Source organism: Theropithecus gelada, chromosome 11 (assembly GCF_003255815.1).
Source record: "Theropithecus gelada isolate Dixy chromosome 11, Tgel_1.0, whole genome shotgun sequence".
NCBI lineage: Eukaryota > Metazoa > Chordata > Mammalia > Primates > Cercopithecidae > Theropithecus > Theropithecus gelada.
The window spans coordinates 27749857-27771341 of NC_037679.1; the positions used below are offsets into that span (position 1 = coordinate 27749857).

The window sequence follows — 21485 nt, forward strand, 5'->3', positions numbered from 1 at the left end:
ATATATAATCTTGCTCTGTCGACTTGAGGAAGAAGGAGAAAGGAAGAACCTGACTTCTGTGTGAAGGACCTTACTGCAATGTCGATCAAGACTGTTACTCAAAGTTGTAACTCTTAGTCATTGCACCTGACTTTAGGATCCAAAACATACATACATATATATACACACACACACACCCCTAGAGACAGCTGTATACAGTTTTGGCAAGTTGTGCGTTTTTTTCTCGAGTTGTAATTGAACACAATAGCACTTGTTTACATTGTCAAGGGGACATCTTTAGAGAACACATTTTCTCACTGTTGAGCTAATAATGCTTTGTGAATGTATGATCTAAGGAGAAACCCTTGTAGTTATACCCGATGATGCTGTCTGTTGGAAAGTAGATTTTGAATGTCTTTCTCGAAAAACAAAAAATAAAAATATGCTTTCGATAAGTTCTTTCCCCCTCTGACGAGGGCTAAATTTGCTCAGCATTTAATAGGTAAAATTGGCTAACAGTGTCTGCACAGCCAGAGAGAAGTTGTCTAGCAAATCGGGTCAGTGACACACGGGAAACAAACATCAAGAAAGGGGTCCTAGATTGGTCTAGTCAGGTAGGCGTTAGGTGACCAAGGGGGCTGGGGGACCCAGAGGACAGGACACAAAGACGCGAGCGTCGCGCGCCCAGGGCTCAGCGCGCCTGCGCAGGGTAGCGGCTGTTCAGCCCGCGGCTCCGGGGCGGAGGCACCGGAGCCCCGGGTCACGTGGCCGCAGGCGGAGATGGGCGGGGCGTGGGACGTGCTGCCGCGTCCTCGCTGGCTTACAGGGCGGCGGCGGGGCGTGTGTCGTCTGTTAAGAGTGCTGCTCGCCCAGGGTTGATCTGTGCATGCCACTCCTGGGTCAGACGGTGAGGTCGGCGTCTGCGAGGACGCGGCGGTGGAGGAGAAGGGCAACCGGAGACAGGCCGGGCGCCCCTTCGGAGGCTAAACGGCCCCGGCTTCGCGGGGATCATGGCATCGCTGGTGGACCGAATGCGGGGCCACGGGCGAATCGCCGCCGGGCTCCTGTTCAACCTGCTGGTGTCCATCTGCATTGTGTTCCTCAACAAATGGATTTATGTGCACCACGGCTTCCCCAACATGAGCCTGACCCTGGTGCACTTCGTAGTCACCTGGCTGGGCTTGTATATCTGCCAGAAGCTGGACATCTTTGCCCCCAAAAGTCTGCCGCCCTCCAAGCTCCTCCTCCTGGCCCTCAGCTTCTGTGGCTTTGTGGTCTTCACTAATCTTTCCTTGCAGAACAACACTATAGGCACCTATCAGCTGGCCAAGGCCATGACCACGCCGGTGATCATAGCCATCCAGACCTTCTGCTACCAGAAAACCTTCTCCACCAGAATCCAGCTCACGTTGGTGAGTAGCTTCAGCTTGCCAAGGCGCGGCTCTCCCGACCCACCTCCTGCACTGGCCCCGGGAAATTCGAACGCACACTGGTCTTTCCCTTCATCTTGAAATCCACAAATGAGTCATCTGTGAGCCAGTGAAGTTTCAGGCTTATTTTGGGGAGGGGGAAAACGCCATCTTGTCAACCCAGAAGAGTGGGCTTGTGTGAGTTTTAGTAGCTGCCATTTGATGGAAATCGTTAAATGCTGTGATCGATAAGATAAACTATTGTGTGGTACAGTCCAGTGTTATCAGAGTATCTGCAAAAGCTCAAACTGAAAAACAGCCTTTCTCCCCTAGGGGAATCAAATCGTGTATGATAAAATGTGAAGAGATTTAGCATAAAGTAGGTCTCAAAATGTCTGCAGCACCATACTGCAGAGCTGTCTGCAACTTTAAATAAAAGGAGGTGGACTCAATTTTAGCACTTAGTAACTTAGTATATTTAAGGTCTTCTGACTTTTTCTTTCTTTTTTTTTTTTTTTGTTTTTGTTTTTGAGACGGAGTTTCACTCTTATGGCCCGGGCTGGAGTGCAATGGCACGATCTGGGCTCACCGCAACCCCCGCCTCCCGCGTTCAAGCGATTCTCCTGCCTTTGCCTCCCAAGTAGCTGGGATTACAGGCATGCGCCACCACGCCCGGCTAACTTTGTAGTAGAGACGGGTTTTCTCCATGTTAGTCAGGCTAGTCTCAAACTCCGACCTCAGGTGATCTGCACGCCTTGGCCTCCGAAAGCTCTGGGGTTACAGGTGTGAGCCACCGTGCCCGGCCTTATATTTAAAGTCTTTATGCTTTTATTGTTTTATATTTATGCTTATGCTGTTTAGACACTATTTCGGGGATCCATTTACTCACCTTTGTATTCATGTGGTATTTTCTTGCAAAGTGCAATATATTTACCACAAATTTAAAATAGAATTAAATGTGAATATCAATATAGATTTATCATATTTCACGTTTAGGAAATAGGATTAACAACCAGTTTTCCCAAGTGAAAAAAGAAAACTTTTATACAGGTTCATTGTTTCCCAGTTATGTGTTTATCATTAGCCTTGTAAGACATTGTGAAAGGAATACTAAATTTTTGTCTCTTGAATTTAATCTGAACAACATTTACCTCTTTTTCGTTACAGATTCCTATAACTTTAGGTGTAATCCTAAATTCTTATTACGATGTGAAGTTTAATTTCCTTGGAATGGTGTTTGCTGCTCTTGGTGTTTTAGTTACATCCCTTTATCAAGTGGTTGGTAATTTTTTTTTTCTTTATGTGCCTTTTTAGCAGATTTCATAAATTTTGAAGCTGTATTCCAAGGTTTAGAAAATACAGTATAGAGACAATAGACTGTTGGGAAGAAAGCGTAATTGCTTAAGTTGACTCAAGGTGAAGAGAAGAAAGGAGACAGAGAAACTTGGGTGTGTGATGCTGACCAAATACCTACCTGTTTGTAAGTGTATAATATCCATGCTTAACAGTCTCAGCTTGGGGTGAAGTTATTTTCTGGGAAATCTTTACAAAATATGTAGTAAGACTTTATACTTCCTAAGTTGATTTATGTTTTTTGTGTACTCTTTACTTTTAACATTGTTGTGAAGGAGTGAGTATACTTCCAGAAATCTGAACAGTAAAGAAAAATTTCAGATTTTTAGATTTTTTTGCCTCAAAAATTATACTGCTGTTATACTTGTTTATTGGCTTTTAATAATTTGTCTAATATAGATTATTATTATATTAATATAAGAGTAATTTATATCAATGAATATTTTACCATTTGTGCAAGCACAGTACCTTGCCTATAGCAGACATTCATTAAAAATGTGTTCATGGATTCAGTTACTTCATTACCATAAAACCTAACAAGTATGGTTTTTGTTTCTTATGTAGTGGAGAAAAAATAACTTGCTGTAGGGGACAGTGAAACGGTATTCTCTCTATACTGAAAACCTTGGTCTGGAAATTCTGTGTGTGCCTGTATGGGAAATCAAAGCCAAAATGTGTAACCAATTTTACTTTTTTCACAAACATCCACTGGTTATTAAACTAAGGCATTCCTGCTAGAAATGTTAGGAGTTCAGTAATAGAGCCCTGGCATCTTAAACATTCTAGTAGTGATCATGTCAGAGACGGTGTTTGAAAATATTCTGCAGTGAAATACATCTTCTAGTGACAGAGAAGCAGTTTAAATAAAAGAAGAGGCTAGTGAACATTCCTATTCATCTTTCTTGTTAAATGCACTTGTTTTTGCCTAGTATAGGCTATTAAACAGAGCAAGAAATTGTACTCCTTATATGTAATGGATTCAGAGTACTCACCATCTCTGTCACTATGACCATTTTTGTTCACACAAGTCTCAAAATTGCTATAGATTAGAATCAAAGGTTCTATATCCCTAAGGTAGATATTTGAAATGAGATTGACCAAGGAATGATTGTAGATTAATGGACGGTTTCTTATCAGTAAATGGTAAAGGTATTATTACAAAATAGGTATATTCCCAAAACATTCCTTCTAAAGTTGTATCTGCCCACTGTATCTTGGCATAATTTCTATGTTGTTTCTCTTATACTGCTGGAGACATTAAAAGGAGTTAAAAGACAAGTGACCAGCTATTAGCTTGAGTTGTAGAAAGATGGTTGGCTCACTCATTCATTCAGCAGACATCTTTTCCGCATTATGTTCACCGTTGAGGATACAAAGATGAAAAGCAGCTACAGTCCAGCAGTGTAGAAACACATGGAGACAGCTGGTCACAATAGCATATGTACCCCAAGGTAGGAGGAAAGTTCTGAGGAACACCAAGGAGGAAGTGGCAGCTCTAAAAGAGGGGCGGTGAGGTAAGACTTTACAGAAAAGTTAACAATTTAAATGGAAGGGCACACAGAAATGAGCTCAGCAGTAAAGGACAGCTGGTCTTTTCCTTGCAGTGTGCGTGAAAGTCTGGAGCAGTTTCGGAGAACTTGATTTGTTTGGTGAGGCTAGGCAGTCAGATATCAGGGTCGTGAAGGCATACTAAGGAAGTGTGTCTTTATTGAGCACGCACCAGGAGAGGGGTTCAGACAGGGACTGACTTGATCGTTCCCCTTTAGAAAAGCAACTGATGGCAAGGAAGGGTGGGTAAAAGGGAAGGAAGGGTGAAAGGCAGAGCAGTCAGGAACCTACCTGTGCTTCACAGGACAAGCAGGAAGGGCCTGGGCTAGGGCAGTGGGAATGGACAGGGAAAGGTTAAAAGGCACTCCAGGGGCCTTTTGGGGAACACATGGGAGAACCTGATTGAATGTGAGAGTGAAGAAAGTAAGGCTCTGATCCCTGAGGGGGATTATATCATCAATTATTGGAACCACGCAAGAGGAGCCCATTTGTGGAAGAAAGGCACCAGTTGATTTTAAACAAGTTCCTGCAGATTATATAAGTAGAGATGGCCAGGGGACTGGCTAATACAAGGTTAAGGATGCTTAAGGGATGAGGGAAGAACAGTAGATCTCAGCAAATAGTAAAAGACATCAGTCAGGGCGATAAAGAGGAAGGCAGACATCTGCCTTAAAAACTAAGTGCAGGAGGCAGTGAGGGAGGAGTGTAAACCGGAGGGTAGTTCTTCCAAGCAAAATTTGCAGGTTCTGCAAAGAGGGCTCGCAGGAAGGGCCACAGGGAGTCTGGACATGGCCATGGAGGTCATGGTGCCCTTAGGAGAGCATTGGAGGGGTGGTGGCAGGAGCCAGGCTGTGCTGCATTGAGGAACAGTGGAGGCTTGAGAGCCCCTGCTGTTCCAGGCAGTCCTGTGGCCAAGACACACAGCTGCCTGGAGAGGCTGCGAAAGGAAAGTGGGGTGAGCACACACCCTCTGTATCCATTTTTGCTCGTTGCTGTGCCCCGAGGAGCAGGCAGCTTAGAAGAATCAGTTCTTTGTCCTTCACATTCACAGAGAACTCTTAGTTAAAGCTGGCAGGAGTATGGTTCAAATTCCCTGCTCTTCTATTTTTGTCTTGATGAATTTCTATAGACTTAGAGTTTATGTAACAAGATACCCAGACCTACAGGAACAAGACGTATGTAGAAGTCATTCAAAAGCCTAGCTGTTCTTGCCAGATGTGATCCAAACAGTCCTGTTAGAGCTTCTTCAGAGCCTCTTTTTCAGTTATATTTATGAAGCATTTTGTGGACAAATGGGATTTGAGGTCTTGAGATGTTGTTTCTACTGAATGGTACGGTATTTTAGGGTTAGTGATTATCCAATGTATCTAGGTGTATTGGTGGGGGATGAGGAATAGTATCCACAGAAAAGTCATCCAGAGAGAGGACAATGTCTTCTACCATTGATTGGGTTCTCCAAAGCAACTGACAAGACCACATACCTTTTCAAGCCACACACATTGGCAGCCATCTCTAACCTGCCCCATGCCCCATTGTCATCCTGTCCCCCCAACCTCTGTCTTCCTTTGTTTTTTTTTAGACAGAGTCTTGCTCTATCACCCAGGCTGGAGTGCGGTGGCGCAATCTCGGCTCACTGCAACCTCTGCCTCCTTGGTTCTCCTGCTCAGCCTCCCGAGTAGCTGGGACCACAGGCATGCACCACCGTACCTGGCTAATTGTATTTTTAGTAGAGATAGGGTTTCACCATATTGGCCAGGCTGGTCTCGAACTCCTAACCTCAGGTTATCTGCCTGCCTCGGCCTCCCAAAATGCTGGGATTACAGGTATCAGCCACTGCTCCTGGCCCCTGTCTTCCATTTTTAAATTTTTGCCATTTTTAGAAAGAAATGAAGTCCAACACTGCATCTGTATTCCTAATCACCTGAATTTCCATTTTTCGCTTATTTTCCCAAGATCTTTTATCCTTGTAGGCCCTCATGTGCGTTTATTTTTCCCTGTTTACTAGGATCAGGTAGAAGGAAATAGAGGACTTTTCTCCCCCTTCTAAGAATTGAGAAGAAGCTAGATTATCGGAAATTAAATTTATAGAGCTATTTTCATCCATGGTGCTTAAAGGGCATTCATATAGCTTACTGGTCTTTGAAATCCTGTAGAATAATAGACATTTTATCTTCTCCTAGTCTATACCCCACATTCCCATCTTTGTGACTCTAGTTGTTGCATCTTTGATTAAGTGATACTATTTCTTTTGTGCCAGACATGTTTTATCTCCTAATTTTCAGTGGGTAGGAGCCAAACAGCATGAATTACAAGTGAACTCAATGCAGCTGCTGTACTACCAGGCTCCGATGTCATCTGCCATGTTGCTGGTCGCTGTGCCCTTCTTTGAGCCGGTGTTTGGAGAAGGAGGAATATTTGGTCCCTGGTCAGTTTCTGCTTTGGTAAGTTCTAATTGTTTTGATATCTAAGAAACAGTATAATAATAACTCCTCCATTATTAATATAATTTTCAGTTTTCAGAGCAGTATGTCCGATCCATTCTCACATTTATCTTCGTAATCACCATATAAGGAGGTAAGGTAAGGATTCTTTTTCAGATGAAGAAATTGAGGCACACAAAGGTGAAGGTACTTGCCTAGAGTGAGGCAGCTACTTAGTGGCAAAAGCAGAACTACAATTAATGTCTTCCGATGCCTGGTTACTGTACTGACCATGTCAAGCTAGAGCCCACAAATAATTTGGACATTTAGGTTAAGTTAAACTTTTTTTACAGTGAAAACATAGCTTTATAATCACTATGTCGATTTTGAACACATGCAAAAATGTAAAGAAAGTGAAGGGGCCAGGCACAGTGGCTCACTCCTGTAATCCCAGCACTTTGGGAGGATGAGGTGGGCAGATCGTTTACGCTCAGGAGTTTTAAACCAACCTGGGCAACATAGGAAGACCTCATCTCTACAAAAAAATTTAAAAATTGACTGGGTGTGATGGCTCATGCCTGTAATCCCGGGACTTTGGAAAGCTGAGGTGGATGGATCACTTGAGCTCAGGAGTTCAAGACCAGCCTGGCCAACATGGTGAAATCTGGTCTCTACTAAAAATACAAAAAGATTAGCTAAGGCTGGGTACGGTGGCTCATGCCTATAATCCCAGCACTTTGGGAGACCAAGGCAGGCTACTCAAGAGGCTGAGGCACGAGAATTGCTTGAACCTGGGAGGTGGAGGTTGCAATGAGCCAAGATCGTGCCACTGCACTCCAGCCTGGGCCACAGAGCAAGATTCTGTCTCAAAAAAAAATCAAAAAATTAGGCAGGCATGGTAGCACATGCCTATGGTCCCAGCTACTTGGGAGGCTGGGGTGGGAGGATCACTTGAGCCCAGGAGGTCGAGGCTGCAGTGAGCCAAGATAGCACCACTGCATTTCAGCCTGGGCAACAGAGGGAGACCCTGTCTCAAAAGAAAACCAAACCAAAACAACAACAAAAGAAAGTGAAGGGCCCCTGGAACGCTATCACACTAAGGTAATTACCGTTACCATTTTGGTGAGCATCATTTCATGGATCTCTTTTGTATAAACACATAGGTACACATGCATGTGTGTATAATTTTAGATATGGAATGATATCATAGATGCTGTTTTTATTGTGGATTCCTCTTCCCCAGCCTTCCTAGCCATACACTCTTCCACATTCCATTACTCCCTAATCCATGTCCCTTGAAGTCATGTTAATATTCTAAGTGCTTGTTCTTCCATATTTTTCTCCATGCCATATATATCCATATAAACACAGACACACAGACACACACACACACACACACACCCCAATTAAACATCTATTTCTTTTTTTTTTTTCCTTTTGAGATGGCGTCTCACTGTCACCCAGACTGGAGTGCAGTTGTGCAATTCTTGGCTCACTGCAACCTCCACCTCCCAGGTTCAAGCAATTCTCCTGCCTCAGACCCCCGAGTAGCTGGGACTGCAGGCGCACACCACCATGCCCAGCTAATTTTTGTATTTTTAATAGAGACGGGGTTTCACCATGTTGGCCAGGATGGTTTCGATCTCTTTATCTCAGGTCCTCCCGCCTCAGCCTCCCAAAGTGCTAGGATTACAGGCATGAGCCACCGCACCCAGCCACATCTGTTTCTTTGACAAAAGTAGAATCCTATCACATATGCTTTTCTGTATCTTGCTTTTCTGACTTAATAATATCTCCTAAAAATCTCTCTAAAGCATTCTTTTCAGTGTCTGTATGTTTTGTTGTTGTTTTGTTTTGAGACAGAGTCTCACTCTGTAGTGCAGTGGCATGATCTCTGTTCAGTGCAACCTCCACCTCCTGGGTTCAAGTGATTCTTGTGCCTCAGCCTCCCAAGTAGCTGGAATTACAGGTGTGAGCCACCACACCTGGCTAATTTTTTTGTATTTTTGGTAGAGATGGGGTTTCACATGTTGGCCAGGCTGGTGTTAACCTCCTGACCTCAAGTGATCCACCCACCTGGGCCTCCCAAAGTGCTGGGATTACAGACATGAGCCACCGTGCCCAGCCAGTGTCAGTATAATAGCCCCTTTGCATATTCACTTTTTTCCAGTTCTTTACCACTATGAACAATACTGTGATAAACATCCTTGTACATCATGTGTCCTCATGTACTGATACCTTTTTTCCTATTGAAATGAGTCCCAGGAGTGGAATTGGCAAATCAAGGACATATGTATTTTGGGGACTTTTATTTTTTAGAGACAGGGTCTGGCTATATTGCCCAGCCTGGCCTCAAGCTCCTGAGCTCAAGTGATCCCCCAACCTCAGCCTCCCGCACAGCTGGGACTAATACTTTGGGGACATTTTAAGTTAGAATGTATAATCCTCCTATGTCTCAGTTCAGGCTGCTGTAACAAAACTACAATGGACTGGGTGGCTTAAACAACAGATACTCGGTTCTCACAGTTCTGAAGTCTGGAAGTCTGAGATCAGGCTGCCGGTATGGTTGGGTTCTTGATAAAGGCCCTTTTCCTGCTTTATAGATGGCATTCTTCTTGCCGTATGCTCATCTGACAACAAGGAAGAGGAGAAGCAAGCTCTCTCGTATCTCTTCTTATCATAGGGACTAATCCCATTCATGAAGGCTCTACCCTTATGCCATAGTCACCTCCCAAAGGCCCCACCTCCCAATACCATCACACTGCGGGTGAGGATTTCAACATAGGAATTTTGGGGGGACACAAACATTCAGTCCATAACACCTTACTTATCAGGAATTCCTGCTTCCGACAAGAGTTCCCACAACTCTTGGAACACAGTTAGTGGGAATGTCTTTTTTGTTGGTCGCATCAATTTATCAAGCACCTATATAGCCCCTCTTCTCTTCCCGGCACTATTCAAAGCACTGTGTAAATATTAACTTACTTAATTTTCATAACTTTATTAGGTTGATGCTATACTAATACTATTTGTATTAGTCCATTTTATGATGTTATAAAATAATACCTGAGACTGAGTAATTTATAAAGAAAAGAGGTTTATTTTGGCTTATCATTCTGCAGACAGTACAAGAAGCATTAGTGCTGGCATCTGCTTCTAGTGAGGGCCTCAGGAAGCTTACAATCACGGTGGAAGGCGAAGGGGAAGCAGGCATGTCACATGGCGAGAGAGGGAGCAAGAGGGAGAGGGGAGGAGATGCCAGTGTCTTTTAAACAACTAGCTCTCATGAGAACTAATAGAGCAAGAACTCATTACCCCTGGGGAGGGCACCAAGCCATTCATGAGGGATCCACCCCCATAACCCAAACACCTTCTACTAGGCCTCACCTCCAACATTGGTGATCAAATTTCAACATGAGATTTGGAGGGAACAGACATCCAAACTATATCACTATTGTTATTATTTTTACTGATAAGGAAACCGAGAGATAGAGAGTTAGAAACTGGCTCGCAATCCCACAGCTAATAAGCAGAGCCACAATTTGGATCCATGCCTTCTAGGTCCAAAGTCTGTATTCTCCAGTGCTCCGCTCTGCTTCCTGTTAAGTAGACCAGTAGTGGTTTCAAATTTATATATTTTAGCATATACAGTTTTTTTCTAAAGTAGAAGTCATTGGACCATCTGTCAGATAATACTTCCACTTACTTTACAAAATGGCCATCCTGGTTATCTGGTTTCAAACCATTGCATCCTGGAGACCTTATGCTACAAGGAGAGAGGATTTTTTTGGTCGCCTTCTAACAGGTTGTAAAATGAGGACAGCAACAGAAAAGCCATTAAAAAAAAAAAAAAAAGTCAAAGAAACCAAGACCACAGAAGGCTGAGGCCACTTAGTGTAAGGGAAAGTCGTCTTCATTCCTTAATGTCCCTAGGAGGCGTCCTTGACTCAAAGTAGAGCATTGTGTCAACTAACTTTTTTTTTTTTTGCATATAAAGCCAGCATTACTCTAATACCAAAACCAGGAAAGGACACAACCAAAAAAGAAAACTGAAGACCAATATCCTTGATGAACATAGATGCTAAAATTTAACAAAATGCTAGCTAACTGAATCCAGTCACATATCAAAAAGATAATCCACCATGATCAAGCGGGTTTCATACCAGGGATGCAAGGATGGTTTAACATACTAAAGTCAATAAATGTGATACACTACATAAACAGAATTAAAAACAAAAATCACATGATCAGCCAGGTGTGGTGGCTCACGCCTGTAATCCCAGCACTTTGGGAGGCTGAGGCGGGCAGATCACGAGGTCAGGAGATCGAGACTAGCCGAGACCATCCTGGCTAACACGGTGAAACCCCTTCTCTACTAAAAATACAAAAACAAAATTAGCCAGGCGTGGTGGCAGGCACCTGTAGTCCCAGCTACTCGGGAGGCTGAGGCAGGAGAATGGCGTGAACACGCGAGGCGGAGCTTACAGTGAGCTGAGATCGTGCCACTGCACTCCAGCCTGGGCGACAGATCAAGACTCCAAAATAAATAAATACATAAATAAATAATACATAAATAAATAATCACATGATCATCTCAATAGATGCAGAAAGAGCATTTGACAAAATCCAGCATCGCTTTATGATTAAAACCCTCAGCAAAATCGGCATACAAAGAACATACCTTAATGTAATAAGAGCCATCTATGACAAACCCACAGTCAATATAATACTGAATGGGGAAAAGTTGAAAGCATTCCATTTGAGAACTGGAACAAGACAAGGATGCCCACTCTTACCACTCCTCTTCAACATGGAACTACTTTATATTCTTCAAAGTCCCTAACAAAGTAGAGTAATTGTGTTTTTAGTGATGTGATGTGCCAAGTATCAAGAAATAGGTATGCAGCATTCTGTGAACTCAATAAAATTAGCAATGATATATTTTAGATATATTTCTAGAAACTCTTTTTAAAATCTCTAAGCAAATTTCTCTATGTTGGCTATTTAATAGACCTCACTATTGTAAATTAAATGAGGTATTACTATATTTACCTAAGTAGGACACAAATCCAATTCCTCTGGTCTTCTTAAGACTGCACTGATTTTAACACTGATAAAACCTAGATGGGGCTGGGCACAGTGGCTCATGCCTATAATCCCAACACTTTGGGAGGCCAAGATGGGAGGATCGCTTGAGCCCAGGTGTTTGAGACCAGCCTGGGCAACATGGTAAAAACCTGTCTTTACAAAAAACAAAACAAAATAACAAAACCCTACATAAGACAAAAAGCATCTTCAAATATGACATGTTTTCTTCGGAACTTAAACTTCTTAGTAGTTTAGATCATGGATATTATTTTATCTAAATTCAAAAACAAAATGATTCTATAATTTGTTGGATAAAATTATGGGATAGATTTGAACAGAACATTGTATGTGTATATAGTGTTCCAACCCATTTGTCCCCCTGTTTCCAGCCAAGTTATCTATAAAAAGGAATAATATTTTTACATCTACTTTGTGGATGTACGTGAAAATTAAATGAGTGAATACATGTAAAACAGAACAATTATTGGTGCATAATAAGTGTTATGTAAGTGTAAGCTGTGATCATCATGATTTTTATTATGTCCTCAAGTAGTTTCTAAGCTCTTTGAGGGCAGGAACTTTGTACATATTGCATTCCTCACAAGGCCTGGCCTATCTTTGTAGATAACCAATGAATGCTTATTGAGTTACATAAAAATAAAAATGAGGCCAGGTGCAGTGGCTCAGGCCTGTAATCCCAGCACTTTTGGGAGGCCAAGGCGTGCAGATCACCTGAGGTCAGGAGTTCGAGACCAGCCTAGCCAACATGGTAAAACCCCATCTCTATCAAAAAATACAAAAAAAAGTAGCTGGGTGTGGTGGCATGGGCCTGTAATCCCAGCTACTGGGGAGGCTGAGGCAGAAGAATTACTTGAACCTGGGAGGTGGAGGTTGCAGTGAGTCGAGATTGCACCACTGCACTCCAGACTGGGTGACAGAGTGAGACTCCATTTAAAAAAAAAAAAAAAAAAGAGCAATTAAGATGTTAATGTGTGGATGGTTGGGATTATAAGAATTCCTTATATTCTTTCTGCTTTTCTTTATTGTCTGATTTATAAGAATAATAATGCATATGTATACTTTTCTTTAGATTAATAAGAAAAATTAACCTGGAAATTCACAATCACAGAAAGGATGTTATTGCAGTATTTTTCATTGATTCTTGTGGAAAAAATTACATTTTTTTCTAAACACTGTTCATTCTGCCTTTTTACTTGCAATTCTTACTGTCTCCCAAATTCTCTTTCTAATCTTATTGATTAATGGTTGATATTTGAATTTTTTAAAATGCCGAATGAAATGTATCTTTGCTTGATGACTATAATGATTGGATTGCTTTGCATTAATGGTTCTTTTGTTTTATTTGTAGCTTATGGTGCTGCTATCTGGAGTAATAGCTTTCATGGTGAACTTATCAATTTATTGGATCATTGGGAACACTTCACCAGTCACGTATCCTTTTCATATAACTTACAAATGCATCGTCTTTTATATTCTCCAAAACTTTCACATTCATTACCTTATTTGAATCTCACACTATTGCACGGCCTACATTGAGTAGAGAGAGTTATTTTTAGCCTTTTACTGTATCTTTACACACAATAGGATTTTAAAGAAATATGACTGAAGGGGTGAGTGTGGTGGCTCACACCTGTAATCCCAACACTTCAGGAGGCTAAGGCAGGTGGATCGCTTAAGGCCAGGAGTTCAAGACCAGCCTGGATAACATAGTGAAACCCTGTCTCTACAAAAAATATATAAATTAGCTGGGTAAGGTGGTGCACGCCTGTAATCCCAGCTACTCAGGAGGGTGAGGCACAAGAATTGCTTGAACTGGGGAGTCGCAGGTTAAAGAGAGCCAAGATTGTGCCACTGTACTCCAGCCTGGGCAACAGAGCAAGACTATGTCTCAAAAAAAAAAAAAAGAAAGAAATATGAACTGAGGAAATGGGTTAGCTTTTTGTGTCATGAATGTTTTTGAATTTTCTTATGTAATAGATGACCTTTTCCCTTACAAAAATTAATTCAGAGTACCATTTCTTACAGTGAGATTAAATAAATATTTTTTGAATGAATAATGAGGTGGAGGTTTGGATTTTCAAACCATGTTCAGGTATTTATAGTAACAAAGTAAAGGAATGGTTAACAAATAACAAAAGATAATTTCAGGCCACTGGCATCTGGCTATGGAGTATGTGTTTGTACTTATTTGGATATGGGTGTGCCTGTTTTTCTCAATATTATTTCAAGTCAAGTAATGAAGTCATTGGCCGGGCACTATGGCTCACACCTATAATTCCAACACTGGGAGGCCGAGGCAGGAGGATCACTTGAGCCCAGGAGTGCAAGACCAGCCTGGGAAACAGGGAGACCCTATCTCTACCAAAAAAAAAAAAAAAAAAGAAAAGAAATGAAGTTATATGTTAAAGGTCAAATTCAACTGTCCATTTATACCATTCTGCTTGTCATTCTGTTTCTCTTCACATTTCACTCTGCCCCCACCCTTAGGCAAATGCAGAGAATGAATTTCCCCAGGAAGTAAATAAGTAGGATATTTGCCAACTATCAATAAAAAACAATGACGATAAGTTTTTTAGAAAACCAATACTTAACAAATATTTATTTTGTGTCAGATACTGTCAGAAATATTTTGTATGTATTAGTCCATTTAATTCTCACAGCAGCTCTGTGAGGTGGAGTCTGTCATTTTAGTTTATAGAAGAAATAGAGGCACAGAGAGGTTAGCTAGCTCACTTAAGGCCACACAGCTGACAAATGGGATGTCCAGATTTGAACCCATGCAGTCTAGTCCCAAAATTTGTACATCATGCTACCCAATCAAGACATCCAAATGTGTGCTCTGATTTAAAACATTAATTTATTCAGTAAGTATTGAATACCCACTAAACCATTGATATAAAAATATTTATATACTGAACATCTACTATGTGCCAGGCACCGGGGATACAGTAATGAACCACATAGACAGAAGTCTTTGCTCTCACAGGCTTGAATTCTGGTGAGGAAGATTAGAAATAGAAAACAATTAAATATTTATATACAGTGTGGGATAGTGTTAACTGCCAAGGAGTAAAAATAAGGCAGGGAAGAGAATGTGAAATGTCATAGACAGCACTGAAGTTCTAGGCAGGGCTAGTCAGGAAGGCCTCAGTGGGAAGATGACATTTGAGTAAAGACCTGAAGGAAATGCAGTTGCTCCATGCAGATCAGGAGGGAAGAATATTCCAGGCCGAGGCAACAGCAGGTGCGAGGCCCTAAAAAAACCAAGGAAGCCTGTGTGGTTGGAGCAGGTTGAGCAAAGGAGGGAATGTGGTAGGCTGAGAAGTAACACAGAACTGAATTGAGTAGGGCGTTTATGTAAGGACTGTTACACTGAGTAAGATGGGAAGCCATTAGCATTTTGAGCAGAGAACCGACATGATTTTACATACATTCTAATAGAAGCACTCAGTGGGCCGGGCGCAGTGGCTCACGCCTGTCATTCCAACACTTTGGAAGGCCAAGACAGAAGGATCCCTTGAGGCCAGGAGTTTGAGACCAGTCTGGGCAACACAGTAAGACCCTGTCGCTACAAAAAGTTTTTAAAAATAAATCACAGAATCACTCAGGGCTCCTGTGTTGAGAATAGACTAAAGAAGAATTTCTCAACCTCTGGGCTGTTGACTTTCTGGGCTGAACGGTTCTTAGTGCAGGCCTGTTTAGTACACTGTAGGATGTTTTCAGCAGGCCTGGGCTCTACCACCAGATGCCAGTAGCATACATACCCTTTGCCCAATTGTGACAACCAAAAATGCCTCCAAAGATTGCCCACAAAGCAGAATCACCCGTGGTTGAGAACTACTGGACTGTAAGAGGCACAGGAAACTGTCAGGAGACTGCTGCAATATTCTAATGTACAAGTCATAGTGGCTACCAGTATGGTAGCAGTGGATATAGTGAGAAGTGATTGGATTATGGATATATTTCTAAGAAGAGCCAACAGGTTTTGCTGCCTAGTTGGATGTGGAGAAAGAGAAAACAAGGCTGATTTACATGGTTTTTGACCTGAGCACCTGGTAGAGTAGAGTTGCCATCAACTGAGGTAGGATAGCCAGAAGGAGGTTTGGGGCTGGGGAGGAAGATCAGGTGCTTAGTTTGGGGAGTATTTTTTTGTTCTTGTTTTTGAGACAGGGTCTTGCTCTTCACCCAAGCTGGAGTGAAGTGGCACGATCATGGTTCACTGCAAACTCGAACTGTTGGGTTCAAGCATTCTTCCCACCTCGGCCTTCCAAAGTGCTAGGATTACAGGTGTGAGCCCAGCCAGGTGCTCAGTTTTGGATAAATAAGTCAGAGTTCAAAGGTGACGTCTCAGCAGGAGGCATCACAGGGAGTCAGAAGTATGAAGCTGTGGTTTAAAGTGGTGAGACTGGTTGAGATTACCAAGCAAACAAGTAGAAGAAAATAAGTCCAAAGACTGAGTGTTGGGTTTGAGTCCAGTATTTGGAATTCAGAGAGATGAGAGGAACTAGCTGGAGGATGAGAAGGAGCAGTTAGAGGTGGAAGGAAGGAGGAGGGTGGCACAGAACCAGAGTGAGGAGGAGGAGGAGTGGTCGGTGTCTGTGTCAGATGCTGCTGGCAGCCCAAGTTCAAGGAGACTGGTCACCAGTGAGGGGCTGAGTGAGGTGGAGGGCACTGGGTTTGACCACAACATTCTGAAGGTTGGGGTGACAGCCTGCCTGGAGTAAAGTGCAGAACTGGAAATACCACATGTAGACTGCTGTTTTTTGTTGTTGTTTTTACAAAAGGATTCATGAATAGTTTCTTTAAATTTGACTTCCTTCTAGTATAAATATGCTTAAAAGAGAAGCCTAGGAGTAAAGAAATTTAAAGTGTTAGAGCCAGTGCACATGAAGATAGCTCATAATTGAAAATAAAACATATTTTATTATGATTATTGCCAGTAACCTTGGGAAGATCCTCTGTGTCTCAGGAAGTCACCTCCATGGGATCAAGCCACCACATGCACCTGGGGACATGGCCCGTGCTCTCCCGAGGCACTGCTGCTGCCCAGCAGGAACCTCCAGGCTGCTTAGGTGGGCTTGGGGGTCAGACAGGTCCAGGTGTGAACACCAAGCTCTGCCACTACCTGTGGGCCTGACTAGTGTGGGAACTCTCAGGGTCTCACTCTGATCACTTATGAAATGTATGAAGTGGAGCAACTGGGATCTATGATGTTGGGTGGTTGTATTTTGAGAGAATGTGTCAAGCTCCAAGCAGGTGTTTACGACACATAGGTACTGCTATTGGTAACTATTATTATAGCTAGCACATGTGGTGCTTACTATATGCTAGAAGCTTTGTGTATATTATTTGATCCTTACAATAACCCTGGGAGGTATTGTTTTGTTCCCCTTTTATATAGTGAGGAAACTGAGGCACAGAGTGGTAGCTATTTCTAGTGTTGTAATTAGGAAAAGCACATAGGCACACATCATACATCTCAAGAACAAGAAAGTACTCATTTATATAGAAAAAATAATTATATTTAAATATAAGTAATTGTGTGTGTGTGTGTGTGTGTGTGTGAGACAGAGTTTCACTCTGTTGCCCAGGCTGGAGTGCAGTGGCGTGATCTCGGCTCACTGCATCCTCCGCCTCTTGGGTTCAAGCGATTCTCCTGCCTGTCTCCCAAGTAGCTGGGATTACAGGCATGCACCACCACGCCTGGCTAATTTTGTATTATTAGTAGAGATGGGATTTCTCCATGTTGGTCAGGCTGATCTCAAACTCCTGACCTCAGGTGATCCACCCACCTTGGCCTCCCAAAGTGCTGGGATTAGGATTAGAGGCGTGAGCCACCATGCGTGGCCACAGGTAATTATTAAAGAGAGTGTGTGTGTGTATTTAGTTTGCTTTTTAAATATACAGTGATTTGGAAAAACCTTAATCCAGCAGCATGTTACTGGCAGTATTTTGGATTAGAACATGGGCTTTGGAGTTAAATAGACCCATTTATATTTGGACTCCAACTCTGCTACTTACTAGCTCTGTAATCTGGGGCATGTTACTTAAAATCTCTGAGCCTCTACAACTGTAAATAGGAAGAGTGAGCCTGCAGTGAAGGTAAACGTGATGCCTAACTTCGAAGATTTCATGTAAATCGCCCAGTATGGTGTTTGGTGTGTAGTTGGTGCTCAATATTGCTCCCTCTCCCCCTCCCGCTTTTCCCTCCTAAACTCAAGTTAGCGCTCTGGTACCTTATTCTCACTTAATTTCCCAAGGAAACACCACTGTAAAACATAATTATAAATTGCTATACAAAATATCTTCCCTGGATCTTGTTCTGAATGTCTTTCCTTTTATATTGTATCCCTTTTCTTTTTTGGAGGTCAGTAGGAATGGTTGAGGCAGTCTTCTGTCTGATTAATCAATCACTAAAACCTACCTGAAGAAACTAAGAAGTTCCCATTATTCTCTTTTTTTAGACAGTCTTGTTCTGTCGCCCAGACTAGAGTGCAGTTGTGCATTCTTGGCTCACTGCGACCTCCACCTCCTGGGTTTCTCTCTTGTTGCCCAGGCTGGAGTGCAATGGTACGATCTCAGCTCACCGCAACCTGCGCCTCCTGGGTTCAAGCAATTCTCCTGCCTCAGGATCCTGAATAGCTGGGATTAAAGGCATGCGCCATCACACCCAGCTAATTTTTGTATTTTTTGTAGAGACAGAGTTTCACCATGATGGCCAGGCTGGTCTCAAATTCCCAGGATCAAGAGATCCACCACCTCAGCTTCCCAAAGTGCAGGGATTACAGGCATGATCCACCGCGCCTGGTCCCATTGTTCTTTGCATGGGGTGGGCTGCTTTTGAGTTGTTTTATGTAGCGTGAGTGTGTGTGTAAATATACCATCTATCTTATTCTTCCTTTTTATCCTTATCCAAAAACCTCAGCTATAACATGTTTGGACACTTCAAGTTCTGCATTACTTTATTTGGAGGATATGTTTTATTTAAGGATCCACTGTCCATTAATCAGGCTCTTGGCATTTTATGTACATTATTTGGCATTCTCGCCTATACCCACTTTAAGCTCAGTGAACAGGAAGGAAGTAAGAATAAACTGGCACAACGTCCTTAATTGGGTTTTTGTGGAGAAAAGAATGTTATCCCAAGAAGATAAAAAATATGGTTAAGTGTGCAAGTTACTAAAAAAAAAAAAAAAAAAAAAAATTGGGGCCGGGTGTGGTGGCTCATGCCTGTAATCCCAGCACTTTGGGAGGCCAAGGCCAGTGGATTACCTGAGGTCAGGAGTTCGAGACCAGCCTGACCAACATAGAGAAACTCTGTCTCAACTAATAATACAAAATTAGCCAGGCGTGGTGGCGGGTGCCTGTAATCCCAGCTATTCAGGAGGCTGAGGCAGGAGAATCGCTTGAACCCAGGAGGTGGAAGTTGCGTGAGCCGAGATCGTACCATTGCACTTCAGCCTGGGCAACAAGAGCGAAACTCCGTTTCAAAAAAATCTGTGACTGAGTCAATGATTGAATGATTTGTCGGAATTAACACAAAGGAAATTTTATTCATATAATGACTTTTTTAAAAGTGTCTCTTTAAAAAAAACTTAATTCTCTAAAACCAAAATGGTTCATGCTTCTTTTTAAAAATGATTGTATGAAATGTATGGGATGGTTAGCCGGGTGTGGTGGTGCATACCTGTAATCCCAGCTACTTGGGAGGCTGAGACATGAGAATTGCTTGAGCCTGGGAGGCGGAGCTTGCAATGGGCCGAGATAGCACCACTGCACTCCAGCCTGGGCAACAGAGCAAGACTCTGTCTCTCTCTCTCTCTCTCTCTATATATATATACACCATCCCATATATATGTGGGACATATATATATGGGTTGGTTTGGTTATTCCCAGCAAAGTACATAAAAATTAAAGTTCTGTGATAATGACAAAGGAATTGCTGTTACTGTACTGCAAATGTGCTATGGGTTCTCAGTGTTCATTCTTCTAAAGAAGGACACACAGTAGTAGCTCTTTGCTTGCTGATAGATGGTTTCCCAATGTGAGATTTGTTATTTTGATCAGAGCATTCAAATCAGAATTTAAATCTAGCATTTCTATTTTAGTTTAGCTTCCTGATGATTTATGTAAACGAAATCTCATTTATAAAGTATAATAAAGATGACTGTAAGACAAAATCCAATTCTAAAAGTACGATTTTTTTCTAGTAGAAAATCGGTATAAGAAATCATACATTATTCATACATTTATAGGTCATCTCTTTGAGTTTTCAGTGAACTATAGAAACTATATGGAGTTAAAAAACAATAGCGGCCCATTGCAGTGGCTCATGCCTGTAATCCCAGCACTTTGGGAGGCCAAGGCGGGTGGATCACCTGAGGTTGGGAGTTCAAGACCAGCCTGACCAACATGGAGAAACTCCATCTCTCCTAAAAATACAAAATTAGCCCTGCATGGTGGCACATACCTATAATCCCAGCTATTCGGGAGGCTGAGGCAGGAGAATCGCTTGAACCCAGGAGGCAGAGGTTGCAGTGAGTCGAGATCATGCCATTGCATTCCAATCTGGGCAACAAGAGTGAAACTCCATCTCAAAAAAAAAAAAAAAGCCCTATGTGTAAATGGCTCAAAGAAAAGACTATAAATGGAATTGAACATGTTTGTTAGCTGTGTAAGCATTTTATATCGGTAATTTTTTTTTTCTTTTTTTGTCTTACTGTTAACCAAGCTAGAATGCAGTGGCACAATCATGGCTCTCTGCAGCCTCAACCTCCTGGGCTCAGGCAATCCTCCTGCCTCAGCCTCCCCAGTAGCTGGGACTACAGGCGCAAACCAACACACCTGGCTGATTTTTATATTTTTTGTAGAGACAAGGTTTTGCCATGTTGCCCAGGCTGATCTCAAACTCTTGAGCTCAAGCCATCTATCTGCCTTGGCCTCTTGAAGTGCTGGGATTACAGGCCTGAGCCACCACACCTGGCCAGTAATTTCTTAATCCTGCCTCCCTGCTTCTATTGCCTAGCCCGTACATTTGAGGCTTCCATGGAGTTTTCTGTGGTACTGACACACTTGGAGTGAACTGTGGATTTGGAGTGAACTACGTCCAGCCTTTCTAAGGTGGCTGGGGAAAATTCTTGTACAGCAAGTTGGGACAAAAGCCATGTAGACACTAGGCAGAAAAATTGGGATATTAGAGGAAATATATGATTTCCACCTATGGAGTGCCACATGTTTGCAAAATGTATTTCTGCTCTTCATCTTCTTGACATCTGAATATTAAAAGCAGTGTTGATAATTTCATATAATAAATTGAGACATATCATTACTCTTGTAGTAAATAATTCATTTTCTAAATGTTATTTATCAACTTTGATGGAGAAAGCAACTCTTAAGAGAACAAAGACCAGCCTGGGCAACATAGTAAAACCCCATCTGCAAAAAACACAAAAATTAGCCGGGCCTAGTGGCACATGCCTGTAGTTCCATCTACTTAGGAGGCTGAGGTGGGAGGATTGCTTGAGCCCAGAAGGTGCAGGTTGCAGTGAGCCGAGATCATGCCACTGCACTTCAGCCTGGGCGACAGACTGGACTCTGTCTTGGACAAAAAAAGTGGGGGAAGAGCCACAAAATATACCTTTTGGTAAGACAGTAAATTTTATGTTTT

At 42.3% G+C, this 21485-nt stretch overlaps 1 protein-coding gene across 3 annotated transcripts; it reads left to right on the forward strand.

Annotated features, from left to right (window-relative positions):
- Nucleotides 1–697: 697 nt before the first annotated feature.
- SLC35E3 (solute carrier family 35 member E3) lies at nt 698–21146 on the forward strand. 3 transcript variants are annotated; one of them, XM_025403754.1, is made up of 5 exons: nt 698–1391; nt 2556–2666; nt 6572–6730; nt 13167–13249; nt 14048–14398. In XM_025403754.1, exons 1-5 carry the CDS (start codon nt 990–992, stop codon nt 14091–14093), a joined length of 801 nt encoding a protein of 266 aa, XP_025259539.1. In that variant the 5' UTR covers nt 698–989; the 3' UTR covers nt 14094–14398. The 3 variants fall into 3 exon arrangements, with proteins under 3 accessions (XP_025259539.1, XP_025259536.1, XP_025259538.1); XM_025403751.1 differs by lacking the exon at nt 14048–14398 and adding an exon at nt 18744–21146 and having other exon boundaries at nt 719–1391; XM_025403753.1 differs by lacking the exons at nt 2556–2666; nt 14048–14398 and adding an exon at nt 18744–21146 and having other exon boundaries at nt 730–1391.
- Nucleotides 21147–21485: the final 339 nt, after the last annotated feature.